Source organism: Salvelinus alpinus, chromosome 3 (genome assembly GCF_045679555.1).
Source record: "Salvelinus alpinus chromosome 3, SLU_Salpinus.1, whole genome shotgun sequence".
NCBI classification, from domain to species: domain Eukaryota; kingdom Metazoa; phylum Chordata; class Actinopteri; order Salmoniformes; family Salmonidae; genus Salvelinus; species Salvelinus alpinus.
The window spans coordinates 44268279-44281476 of NC_092088.1; the positions used below are offsets into that span (position 1 = coordinate 44268279).

General features: G+C 43.8%; 1 protein-coding gene across 3 annotated transcripts in view; it reads right to left on the minus strand.

Annotated features, from left to right (window-relative positions):
* Window positions 1–2250: 2250 nt before the first annotated feature.
* The window catches only part of LOC139570774 (ninein-like protein), a 45693-nt gene continuing 34745 nt past the window's right edge, over window positions 2251–13198 (minus strand). For all 3 annotated transcript variants that reach the window (XM_071392925.1, XM_071392927.1, XM_071392926.1), the window contains 10 exons: window positions 12177–12281; window positions 11977–12046; window positions 11521–11805; window positions 8066–8179; window positions 7808–7954; window positions 7525–7674; window positions 4203–4316; window positions 3675–3884; window positions 3488–3601; window positions 2251–3394 (listed from right to left, as the gene is read on the minus strand). In XM_071392925.1, coding sequence (XP_071249026.1) covers window positions 3203–3394; window positions 3488–3601; window positions 3675–3884; window positions 4203–4316; window positions 7525–7674; window positions 7808–7954; window positions 8066–8179; window positions 11521–11805; window positions 11977–12046; window positions 12177–12281 — 1501 coding nt within the window. In that variant the 3' untranslated portion in view covers window positions 2251–3202. The remainder of the gene's footprint in view (window positions 3395–3487; window positions 3602–3674; window positions 3885–4202; window positions 4317–7524; window positions 7675–7807; window positions 7955–8065; window positions 8180–11520; window positions 11806–11976; window positions 12047–12176; window positions 12282–13198) is intronic.

Below are 13198 nucleotides of genomic sequence, written 5' to 3' on the forward strand. Positions count from 1 at the left end.
TAGAAAAGGTGTACATTTCCTAAATCTGAATCGGGCCCTTAGTCATCAACTGTATCAATCTATAGCACACACTCTTGATCAACATAGATGATTTTCCTTGCTTTGGTCTTTATTTTGCTAGTTGTAGGTATTGGAATGTTCTATCGTTTTTACCCTCTTGCCATTTAGGTTGTTGATCACCAAATGTATTTTTCCCCATAGGTGCGCTGTTTAAAATATCATGGTCGAGTTTGAAATAGATGACGGGATTGTCATTCTTTTGAAGAAAAACAGTCAGGTATGTTCAAAACCCATAACCTTACTATACATGTGAAAACCATCACTATATACACTGAACAAAAATATAAATGCAACAATTTCAGAGTTACATTTCATATTAGGAAATCAGAATTGAAATAAATTCATTGGGCCCTAGTCTATGGATTTCACATGACTGGGAATCTGTTGGTCACAGACGCCTTAAAAATGGTAGGGGCGTGGATCAGAAAACCAGTCAGTATCTGGTGTGACCACCATTTGTCTAATGTAGCTCGACACATCTCCTTCGCATAAGTTGAGCAGGCTGTTGATTGTGGCCTAAGGAATGTTGTCCCACTCCTCTTCAATGGCTGTGCGAAGTTTCTGGATATTGGCGGGAACTGGAACATGCTGTCGTACACGTCGATACAGGGCATCCCAAACATGCTCAATGGGTGACATGTCTGGTGAGTATACAGGCCATGGAAGAACTGGGACATTTTCAGCTTCCAGGAATTGTGTACAGATCCTTGTGTCATTATCATTCTCGAATATGAGGTGATGGCGACGGATGAATGGCACCACAATGGGCCTTAGGATCTCGTCACGGTATTTCTGTGCAATGAAATTGCCATCGATAATAAATGCAATTGTGTTTGTTGTCCATAGTTTATGCCTGCCCATACCATAACCCCACTGCCACCATTGGGCACTCTGTTCACAACATTGACATTAGCCAGTGGTGGAAAATGTACCCAATTGTCATACCCGAGTAAAAGTAAAGATACCTTAGAAAGTGAAAGTAGCCCAGTAAAATCCTACTTGAGTAAAAATCTAAAAGTATTTGGTTTTGAATATACTTAAGTATCAAAAGTAAATGTAATTGCTAAAATATACTCAAGTATCAAAAGTAAAAGTATAAATAATTTCAAATTCCTTATATTAAGCTAACCAGACGGCACCATTTTCTTTTTTTCTCTTTTTTATTTACGGATAGCCAGGAGCATGCTCCAGCCCTCAAGACATTTACAAACGAAGCATGTGTTTAGTGAGTCTGCCAGATCAGAGGCAGTAGGGATGACGAGGGATGTTCTCTTGATAAGTGTGTGATTTAGACCATTTTCCTGTCCTGCATTCAAAATGTAATGAGTACTTTTGGGTGCAAGGGAAAATGTATGGAGTAAAAAGTACATTATTTTATGAATGTAGTAAGGTAAAAGTTGTCAAAAATAGAAATAGTAAAGTACAGACAACCCCCAAAACTACTTAAGTAAAAATACTTAAAAGTACTTTATACCAATGACATTAGCAAACCCACACAACGACATACACACTGTCTGCCTTCTGCCCAGTACAGTTGAAATCGGGATTAATCTGTGAAGAGCACACTTCTCCACCATACCAGTGGCCATTGAAGGTATTTGCCCACTAAAATCGGTTACAACGCCGAACTGCAGTCGGGTCAAGACCCTGACGAGGACAACATGCACGATGAGCTTCCCTGAGATGGTTTCTGACCATGTAAAAATTCTTCAGTTATGCAAACCCAATTTCATCAGCTGTCCGGGTGGCTGGTCTCAGACGTAATGATCACGCTGTTTAATCAGCTTCTTGACATGCCACCCGTCAGGTGGATGGATTATCTTGGCAAAGGAGAAATGCTCACTAACAGGAATGTAAACAAACTTGTGCACAAAATTGGAGAAATACACATTTTGTGCATGAAGCTTTTTCAGCGCATGAAACCAACACTTTCCATGTTGTGTTTACATTTTTGCTCTGTGTATATGTGTTTTGTAAGGCAATAAATATGACTAACACTCAAACTCAACAGCACTTTGCCAAAAATGGAAGTGTGAGCAGTTGATACGCCAGGGGGTCTTGGAGCATATCATGTCTTGGATCAAATACCATACCTTTGTTTCGGCAGAGAAGATTATCCATTGGAGTGATACAATGCTTCAGGTCATGCCGTTTTGAAAAAGTGCTTTAAAAACAAGAATGAATTCATGCTTAGCTCGAGGACATGTATTACTTGGTCAGTTTTGTTTTACATTGATTGTGTAGTGCATGACAAATCCACAGCTTGCATGTTAGTGTTTTTACAATAATGACCTAAACACATTGCTCGACTGACAATACATTGTCCCAATAACCTTTTTTAGTACTCAAAAGGTTGACTGTACAGCAGTGCATCAGGGTTGAAAATTGTGCTGATTTTATAAAAAAGGGCATGTGTATCAAAACTTTACATTTGTAAATACTGTACTGCGCTTTTGGTTGATACTTTAAAATACCATAAATAACTTTATTAAACAAGTAGCTAAACCATTTCTTAGATACATTTTGTGTGATTAAGAGAGGTTTCAGCTTTTCACTTACAGTACCATTCATCGCAGACAGACCAAAACGTAAAGTTAAGTACCTTAATAATGGAGTGTGTTTGGTGATCAAACTGGAATGTTATTTATACATTAAACATCTAATTGACTCTCAGACCTACCAACACAGCATGATGCTGGAGGATAGGTTATTAGAAGGTTACGAACAGACTAACAGACTACCTGCCTCTACAGAGAATACTTCATAGAAACTTCTGATCGACCATCACAAAAAAAAAAAATGGGTCTCGCGTTAATCTCAATATAATTAAAATAAAAAAATATATTTTATATACACAAAAGTCATGCATATTACCCCGGTAGCTGAAAACACTTAATGTTCTGTTCCACTTACCCACAACCTGTGCCAATTGTGTGCAGTCAAACCCGCCATCCCAAGAGGAAGGTGTAACACAGTGATTTTGTTATAGATTGTACAAAATCATATTGTGGACCACTTGCCACATTAAGCATAAACATGTCATTGGGACGGTCATCCCTATACTAAGGTTAAGGGAAGGAAACTGTTTCACAAATGTCAATGTATTTTGGGGAGTAGCATTGTTCTGAGTAGTAGGGAACTCCTACGCCGAGAGGGAGGCAGGGGCGATCTTACGAAGGAGCTTGTTGAGGGCTGTAATCTTCTCCTCTAAGATGAAGTTCTTTTTCTCAGCACTCTTCTGCCGCTGCTCAGTGACCTGCAGTGCCTTCATCAGCTGGGAGTTCTCCACATACAGGTCCTTCAGCATGATGTCCGACTTGGCATTCTTCGCAAGCTGTGGGAGGGAAAGGGACACAATTAAATAATCCGATTTTCAGGACATGTTTCTCTGACTCTACCGTTCATATGAGACAAACAGCAAACTCACCTGCTCCTTCAGCTGGTTGACCTTCTCCTGCAGCATCATGCGCACACTCCTCAGCTTGGTCTCCACCTCCTCCATCCTCTCCTGCATGTCCCCCATCACCTTCTCATATTGCTCCTGAGCGCCAACAGAAAGAGAGCATTTAGACCATGTCAACATCATACACATTTCCTGTGGTGCAGTAAAGTACCTGCTGCAGGCCCATCTGGGCACTGGCTTGCTGGGCCTGTGTGCGGAGCGTCTCCTCCAGCTGCTGCCCCCTGCGCCGCTCCTCTGCCAGCTGGGCCTGGAGGTGTGCCAGCTGCTCCCTAGACCCCAGTCCTGCCTGCTCCCTGAACTGCTGCAGCTGCTGGGCATGCTGGGCCTGGGCCAGGGTCAAGGCTGTCTCTGCCCGCAGTGCCTGCACAAAAAAACAGTGTGTTTGAGCATCGACTACATTGTAGTCAGATTTGCATCCCAAACTATTCTTGCTCAAACTGATCCCCTCAAACATGCTGATAGACTCAATAGGACATAAGAATGGAGTTTGGACATTTTCATGAAAGGAATTAGCCTAAACTTTCACAAGCCTTAGGGGGAGGATTAGTACAAACTTGGACCATGGTGTTAGTTGCTTAATTTGAGTTTAAATTGGCAAATCTGCTTTCAGTTTAGAGATTTGGTGCCTCAGCAAAAGTAAATTGATCAATTATTTGACCAAAATGTGTGGCGTAATCACCTGGTCCTGTGCCTCCGCCCAAGCAGCCTCCAGTTGTGCCTGTTTGCTCTTCATAGTCAGGCACTCCTGGGTCAGACTCTGTACCTCGAAGTCTTGGCCCTGCAGCTGACACACCTGAAGGAAACAGAGCACAACCGTGAACTTCAACCTACATTTCAGAAAGACTATCAAAGACACTGGTAACCAATGTTCCCTCACATTTTCTGGGGCACTGAGAAACTTTTAGGTCTTGTTAGAGGAAACTTGAACGTTGTGAGAATTTGGTACAACTTCCGGCGTGCATTTATAGTGAACACTGAGGCTGTATGTACCCTTACAGTTTTAGACAGTAGCCAATAGACATAATGTAGGCCTACCAACAAAACAAAAGAGCAAATCCCATAACATTTTCACATAGAAATAGATTGATTTCTATGATATACAGTGGGGAGAACAAGTATTGGATACACTGCCAATTTTGCAGGTTTTCCTACTTACAAATCATGTAGAGGTCTGTAATTTTTTATCATAGGTACACTTCAACTGTGAGAGACGGAATCTAAAACAAAAATCCAGAAAATCACATTGTATGATTTTTAAGTAATTAATTAGCATTTTATTGCATGACATAAGTATTTGATACATCAGAAAAGCAGAACTTAATATTTGGTACAGAAACCTTTGTTTGCAATTACAGAGATCATACGTTTCCTGTAGTTCTTGACCAGGTTTGCAGACACTGCAGCAGGGATTTTGGCCCACTCCTCCATACAGACCTTCTCCAGATCCTTCAGGTTTCGGGGCTGTTGCTGGGCAATACGGACTTTCAGCTCCCTCCAAAGATTTTCTATTGGGTTCAGGTCTGGAGACTGGCTAGGCCACTCCAGGACCTTGAGATGCTTCTTACGGAGCCACTCCTTAGTTGCCCTGGCTGTGTGTTTCGGGTCGTTGTCATGCTGGAAGACTCAGCTATAATGCTCTTACTGAGGGAAGGAGGTTGTTGGCCAAGATCTCGCGATACATGGCCCCATCCATCCTCCCCTCAATACGGTGCAGTCGTCCTGTCCCCTTTGCAGAAAAGCATCCCCAAAGAATGATGTTTCCACCTCCATGCTTCACGGTTGGGATGGTGTTCTTGGGGTTGTACTCATCCTTCTTCTTCCTCCAAACACGGCGAGTGGAGTTTAGACCAAAAAGCTCTATTTTTGTCTCATCAGACCACATGACCTTCTCCCATTCCTCCTCTGGATCATCCAAATGGTCATTGGCAAACTTCAGACAGGCCTGGACATGCGCTGGCTTGAGCAGGGGGACCTTGCGTGCGCTGCAGGATTTTAATCCATGACGACGTAGTGTGTTACTAATGGTTTTCTTTGAGACTGTGGTCCCAGCTCTCTTCAGGTCATTGACCAGGTCCTGCCGTGTAGTTCTGGGCTGATCCCTCACCTTCCTCATGATCATTGATGCCCCACGAGGTGAGATCTTGCATGGAGCCCCAGACCGAGGGTGATTGACCGTCATCTTGAACTTCTTCCATTTTCTAATAATTGCGCCAACAGTTGTTGCCTTCTCACCAAGCTGCTTGCCTATTGTCCTGTAGCCCATCCCAGCCTTGTGCAGTTCTACAATTTTTTTCCCTGATGTCCTTACACAGCTCTCTGGTCTTGGCCATTGTGGAGAGGTTGGAGTCTGTTTGAGTGTGTGGACAGGTGTCTTTTATACAGGTAACGAGTTCAAACAGGTGCAGTTAATACAGGTAATGAGTGGAGAACAGGAGGGCTTCTTAAAGAAAAACTAACAGGTCTGTGAGAGCCGGAATTCTTACTGGTTGGTAGGTGATCAAATACTTATGTCATGCAATAAAATGCAAACTAATTACTTAAAAATCATACAATGTGATTTTCTGGATTTTTGTTTTAGATTCCGTCTCTCACAGTTGAAGTGTACCTATGATAAAAATTACAGACCTCTACATGCTTTGTAAGTAGGAAAATCGGCAAAATCGGCAGTGTATCAAATACTTGTTCTCCCCACTGTAGGTCAGTAGCCTAAATGTGGTGTTCAATGCAAGCCTACATTGCATGAGACTTAAAAAAGTACATCACGAAGGACTTGACATTAATTCATGAGTTTTTACTTGGTCTTTAACACCATGGGACAAATAGGTGACTGTCAATTGCATTGTGTTATATGATGCAAGAAACCACTTTACAAAATAAAATAAAAAGTATTATTATTACTATACAGAGAATTAGACAATGCAGAGGGCTAGCCTCCATATTGGCTTATTGCCTCTTTTTATTAAGACATATGCTTCTTACCGGACTGGCTTTTCAAAGACAGTTTGAAATGTAGCCTACATGTTTTGCGCTCTTGTAGGAAGCAGTAACTCCCCATTGCTGACCTATACTCATCTATAACTGAGCTAATAACTCGCTAACTAGCAAAGAATATCAACAAATGTGTACATCTGAACTAATCTGAAACATGCATTCACTCGCGGGGGATTGAAAGACCGCTCGTGGGCTACCCCGGTGTGCTCTGCCTCTGCCAACAACAAAATCAGACTCATTTGCTTTGGTTTGTTGCATTGAAAAGGGACTGATATAATGTTGATTCGATCACAGAATTAGTTTTTATCTATATAGTGAAAACGAATGGGGCAAACTCAGTGAAGTTCAAGCTCTTGCGGGGCCCGGCATTTCTTCTGCACAGCAGTCCTGGAGGAGGTGCGTGGCCGCCCGCAGCTTCGAGGGAACATTACTGGTAACTAACCCAAGACACACCTCCGGTGTTGTTTCCAATTGAGAGCAAATGAAGCATAGTGGGCTGAAAAAGCAAGGAGGTGGAAAGCCAAGCACGAGCTAGCAAGATCTTATTGGTGCGTACTAGCAGGCATTAGCATATTGTCATTAGGGAACGCCTACTATGAAGTGTGCATGTGCAATAACTAATTTCGCCCTTGCACTCCTTCTAAACAATGTCATTTTGTTTTTACTTTTAGAAATGGTAAAGTCTACAAAACTTGCCGCACTCTTATTAACAGATTCTAGTTTTGGGAGCAGAAATGCATTGAGATCGAATGTTTCATCAATGAGAACATTTGCAGAATGTTGGCCAAGTCCCATCTAGCTCCATCTTCTCCCACTGGACTTCCCCTCAAATCGCCATATTTGGTGGCGAGAAGAAGTGCTAAACCGATGCTTCAGATTCATACATCTGGTGAGACATCTGTCTCCTATCTGTTATGTTAACTTACTGCCCATCACATCAACTGCCTCAGTGTTATATGTTGTTGAACAAGGAAGAACAATAGCTTCAGGAGCAAGTGACGTAGTCCTACCTCGTGGAGCAGCTCCTGGTTTTGAAGGCGCAGGCTCTGGCACTCCTCCTGTAGGGCCATGGTGGCCTCCTCCTCATGATGTTTCTGGGCCAGACGCAGCTGCTCCTTCTCCCTACTCAGCCTGCCCATGCTGGCCTCCAGCTCCTTTACCTGATGATCAGCACACAACAATGAAGTCAGTCAAAGAGCTGTTGTATCAATACTCTATATTAAAGGGCAAATTCAGGAGCAGCAAAAAGTTAGGCGATATTTCCAATGTTTTCATCGTCAGGATGTCACCCACCTTGTCCTGGGCCTCCTGCAGCATCCTCTGGTGGTTGGCAACTTCCTGGGCCTGATCAGTCTTCTCCTGACCCACAGCCTGGAGTTTGGAACGAAGCAGCTCTGTCTGGGAGTCCACGGAGCGAAGAGAATCGTGGAGCATCTCAACCTGTAAACAAACATTCATACATAGTCAGAGGAAACCTAGCATTTAGTACTTGGAAGATGACAAGCCCCCACCCCAACATAGATGCTATAGCCAAGTAGATCCTTCTCTCACTTTATGGGTCCTCTCCTCTGCCTCCCTCAGCAGCCTCTCCTTATCCTGCTCCAGCCACTGGTGTTTCAGGGTTAAGCTGGTCAGCGAGGACTCCACCTCTGACAAACGTTGGAGCTAAGAACAAACAAAACATTCAAGAACCAAGGTTCATTAATGAGACCCGCTAGTTAGATGATAAAAAATAAATAAAAATGCTGAACAATAAATTGTCTTACATTCTTTACAATTTAGACCAAACTTAGTATCAAGACCAGGGATGGGCAACTTTGATGGGAGAAACTCAAACGAAACACATTACGAGGGGCCGCAGTGGCTCATGGGTCTGCGTAACCACATCCATACCCCCCCCCCCGTGAGCAAAACATTTCAGCTAGCCCCCTTTGTGACAAAAACTTTTAAGTACATTTCATGCAATTCTACACATTTTGTCATTGGGTGGAGGCAAATGTTTGCAGTTTTAAATATGATAATTGATGATTAAAATCGGCCCCACCCTGGACAGTAATTCGACCATGCTTACAAGTTTAGATAGCTGGCCGCTAGACCAACCTAAACCGTTTTTACTGATATGGTCTAATTGAGTGACTACTGATGCATAACCAAAGGGGAAGGGTATCAAAAAATGTCTGCAGCATTGAAGGTCCATCATTCGTAAATGGAAGAAGTTTGCAACCACCAAGTTGAGCAATCGGGGGAGATGGTCTTAGTCAGGGAGGTGACCAATAATCTGATGGTCACTCTGACAAGAGTGCTAGAGTTCCTCTGTGGAGATGGAAGAAACTTCCAGAAGGATAACTATCTCTGCAGTACTCCACCAATCAGGCCTTTATGGTCAAGTGGCCAGACGGAAGCCACTGCTCTGTAAAAGGCACATGAAATCCCGCTTGTAGTTGCCGAAAGGCACCAAAGACCATGAGAAACAAGATTCTCTGGTCTGATGAAACCAAGATTGAACTCTTTGGCCTGAATGCTAAGCATCACATATGCAGGAAAACTGCCACCATCCCGACGGTGAAACATGCTGGTGGCAGCATCATGCTGTGGGGATGTTTTTCAGCGGCAGGGACTAGGAGACTAGTCAGGATCGAGGGAAAGATTAATTGAGCAAAGTGCAGAGAGATCCTTGATGATAGTCTGCTCCAGAGCTCTCAGGACCTCAGACTGGGGTGAAGGTTCGCCTTCCAACAGGACAACGAGCCTAAGCACAAAGCCAAGACAACACAGGAGTGGCTTCAGGACAAGTCTCTATGTCCTTGAGTGGCCCAGACAGAGCCCGGACTTGAACCCGATAGAACATCTCTGGAGAGACCTGAAAATAGCTGTGGAGCGACGCTCCCTATCCAACTTGACAGAGCTTGAGAGGATCTGAAGAGAAACTCCCCAAATACAGGTGTGCCAAGCTTGTAGTGTCATATTCAAGAAGACTCAAGGCTGTAATCGCTGCCAAAGACACTTCAACAAAGTACTGAGTAAAGGGTCTGAATACTTATGTACATTTTAATTCATTTCTATGATGGAGGCCACTTGATTTTTTATTCAACCATTAAGAACTTACTTGCCTAGTTAAATAACTGACTTGCCTAGTTTCAGACCCCTTACATGATTCCATATGTGTTATTTCATAGTTTGATGTCTTCACTATTATTCTACAACGTAGAAAATAGTACAAATAAGGAAGAGAACCTTGACTGAGTAGGTGTGTCCAAACTTTTGACTGGTACTGTGTGTGTGTGTATATATATATGTGTGTATATATATATATATATATATGTGTGTATATATATATATATATATATATACAGTGGGGAGAACAAGTATTTGATACACTGATGATTTTGCAGGTTTTCCTACTTACAAAGCAGGTAGAGGTGTGTAATTTTTATCATAGGTACACTTCAACTGTGAGAGACGGAATCTAAAACAAAAACCCAGAAAATCACATTGTATGATTTTTAAGTAATTAATTTGCATTTTATTGCATGACATAAGTATTTGATCACCTACCAACCAGTAAGAATTCCGGCTCTCACAGACCTGTTAGTTTTTCTTTAAGAAGCCCTCCTGTTCTCCACTCATTACCTGTATTAACTGCACCTGTTTGAACTCGTTACCTGTATAAAAGACACCTGTCCACACACTCAAACAGACTCCAACCTCTCCACAATGGCCAAGACCAGAGAGCTGTGTAAGGACATCAGGGATAAAATTGTAGACCTGCACAAGGCTGGGATGGGCTACAGGACAATAGGCAAGCAGCTTGGTGAGAAGGCAACAACTGTTGGCGCAATTATTAGAAGATGGAAGAAGTTCAAGATGACGGTCAATCACCCTCGGTCTGGGGCTCCACGCAAGATCTCACCTCGTGGGGCATCAATGATCATGAGGAAGGTGAGGGATCAGCCCAGAACTACACGGCAGGACCTGGTCAATGACCTGAAGAGAGCTGGGACCACAGTCTCAAAGAAAACCATTAGTAACACACTACGCCGTCATGGATTAAAATCCTGCAGCGCATGCAAGGTCCCCCTGCTCAAGCCAGCGCATGTCCAGGCCCGTCTGAAGTTTGCCAATGACCATCTGGATGATCCAGAGGAGGAATGGGAGAAGGTCATGTGGTCTGATGAGACAAAAATAGAGCTTTTTGGTCTAAACTCTACTCGCCCTGTTTGGAGGAAGATGACGGATGAGTACAACCCCAAGAACACCATCCCAACCGTGAAGCATGGAGGTAGAAACATCATTCTCTGGGGATGCTTTTCTCTAAAGGGGACAGGACAACTGCACCGTATTGAGGGGAGGATGGATGGGGCCATGTATCGCGAGATCTTGGCCAACAACCTCCTTCCCTCAGTAAGAGCATTGAAGATGGGTCGTGACTGGGTCTTCCAGCATGACAACGACCCGAAACATACAGCCAGGGCAACTAAGGAGTGGCTCCGTAAGAAGCATCTCAAGGTCCTGGAGTGGCCTAGCCAGTCTCCAGACCTGAACCGAATAGAAAATCTTTGGAGGGAGCTGAAAGGCCGTATTGCCCAGCGACAGCCCCGAAACCTAAAGGAGCTGGAGAAGGTCTGTATGGAGGAGTGGGCCAAAAAACCCTGCTGCAGTGTGTGCAAACCTGGTCAAGAACTACAGGAAACGTATGATCTCTGTAATTGCAAACAAAGGTTTCTGTACCAAATATGAAGTTCTGCTTTTCTGATGTATCAAATACTTATGTCATGCAATAAAATGCAAATTAATTACTTAAAAATCATACAATGTGATTTTCTGGATTTTTGTTTTAGATTCCGTCTCTCACAGTTGAAGTATACCTATGATAAAAATTACAGACCTCTACATGCTTTGTAAGTAGTAAAACCTGCAAAATCGGCAGTGTATCAAATACTTGTTCTCCCCACTGTATATATATATTGTTATATTATTATTCTGTCCAAAAGGTCCCCCATATATACCTTTTCCTTGGTGGTGTTGAGCTCTCTCTCCAGCAGCTCCTTGTCATGCTGCCAGGCTGCCTGCAGGTGGAGCCTCTCCCTCTCCTGCTGGGTGGAGGTCTCCTGGAGCTGCCTGGCTGCGGCCACCCCCTCCTCCTGCTCCCGGGACACCTGCGCCAGCCGCTCTGTCAGCATCTGGACTGCCCCCTGGTCGCCACGGAGACGGGAGCTCAACTCAGCGTTTTGGTCGCTCAGCTGCAGGTTCCGGGCGCTCATGACCAGGACCTCCTCACGGTATTTGGCGTTCTGAGAGGGAGGGGATCGAGGAAGGGCTCATCAGACTGGGTCTTGGGTCATTGAGAATGTTCATGTGTCCATTGATCAAATGTAGGCTATGAAAATCTATAAGGCTGACAGGGTCAGTTGAACTATGCAGGGTGATTATGGTAAAATGGAAAAAAACTTTTGAAAACAAACCTCTTTGCAATGCCTCTCCTGCTCCTCCCTGTTCTTCTCATGTTCCTGCTCTACTTTGTCCAGTTTCTTTCTGATGGAATCAAAGATGGAAAGGAATGATTCATTGCCGTGTAGACAGGATAAAGTTTAAATATGACATTTGTAAGTCCTATCTGAATTGAGCATTTTCTCACAGCAGCATTACTGACGGATCAACTTACTTCTTCTGGATAATCTCCACCTCAAGTCTCTGGACATCCTGCTGTAACATGGCCAATCTGTCCTTCAGTGCACTGTTCTCACAGTTGACTTTGTCTAGCTGAGATCTAGCGTTGAAATAGTTGAGATATGAGTTTCTCCTCAAATGCATTTTTCTGGGTAATAATTTACAATTTGACGCTAACATTTGAGTTCCAAATAAAACTGGGTGAAATCAATGCACTTCTGTGGTGAAGTAAAATGGACACGGAATTAGACAGGTAAACATTCAAATGATACAAATGTTATTCACACAAATGAAATCTACTAGCATGCACACCTAGGTGAAAACCATTCCATTAGAGAGAGACAGTAAATTGTTAATGCATTCCAGACAGTTCGATGTTGGAGGTGTAGAAATGGTTGAAGACATTTTTTTTGTTGAAATTGTACTTTTTACCCCTTTTTTTCTCCCCAATTTTATGGTATCCAATTGGTACGGTCTTGTCCCATCGCTGCAACTCCTGTACGGACTTGGGAGAGTCGAAGGTCGAGAGCCATGCGTCCTCCGAAACACGACCCGCCAAGCCGCACTGCTTCTTGACACACTGCTCCCGGAAGCCAGCCGCACCAATGTGTCGGAGGAAACACTGTACAGCTGGCAACCTGAAGTCAGCGTGCATGCACCCAGCCGCCACTAGGAGTCGCTAGAGCGCGATAGGACAAGGACATCTCAGCTGGCCAAACCCTCCCCTAACCCGGACGATGCTGGGCCAATTGTGCACCGCCTCATGGGTCTCCCAGTCGCGGCCGACTGCGACACAGCCCAGGATCAAACCCGGATCTGTAGTGACCCCTCTAGCACTGCGATGTAATGCCTTAGACCGCTGCGCCACTCGGGAGGCCCAAGACAGAAGGTTTCTGAAGAGAAAAAGGTGAGGATCTCTTTCAGATGAGAGCTGGTCGGTTGCAATTAGTCATTCAAATCTCATATTTGGGGAAGAAAACATTGCAATCAGGCAGGTGAAGGTTAGTCATTCGAAGG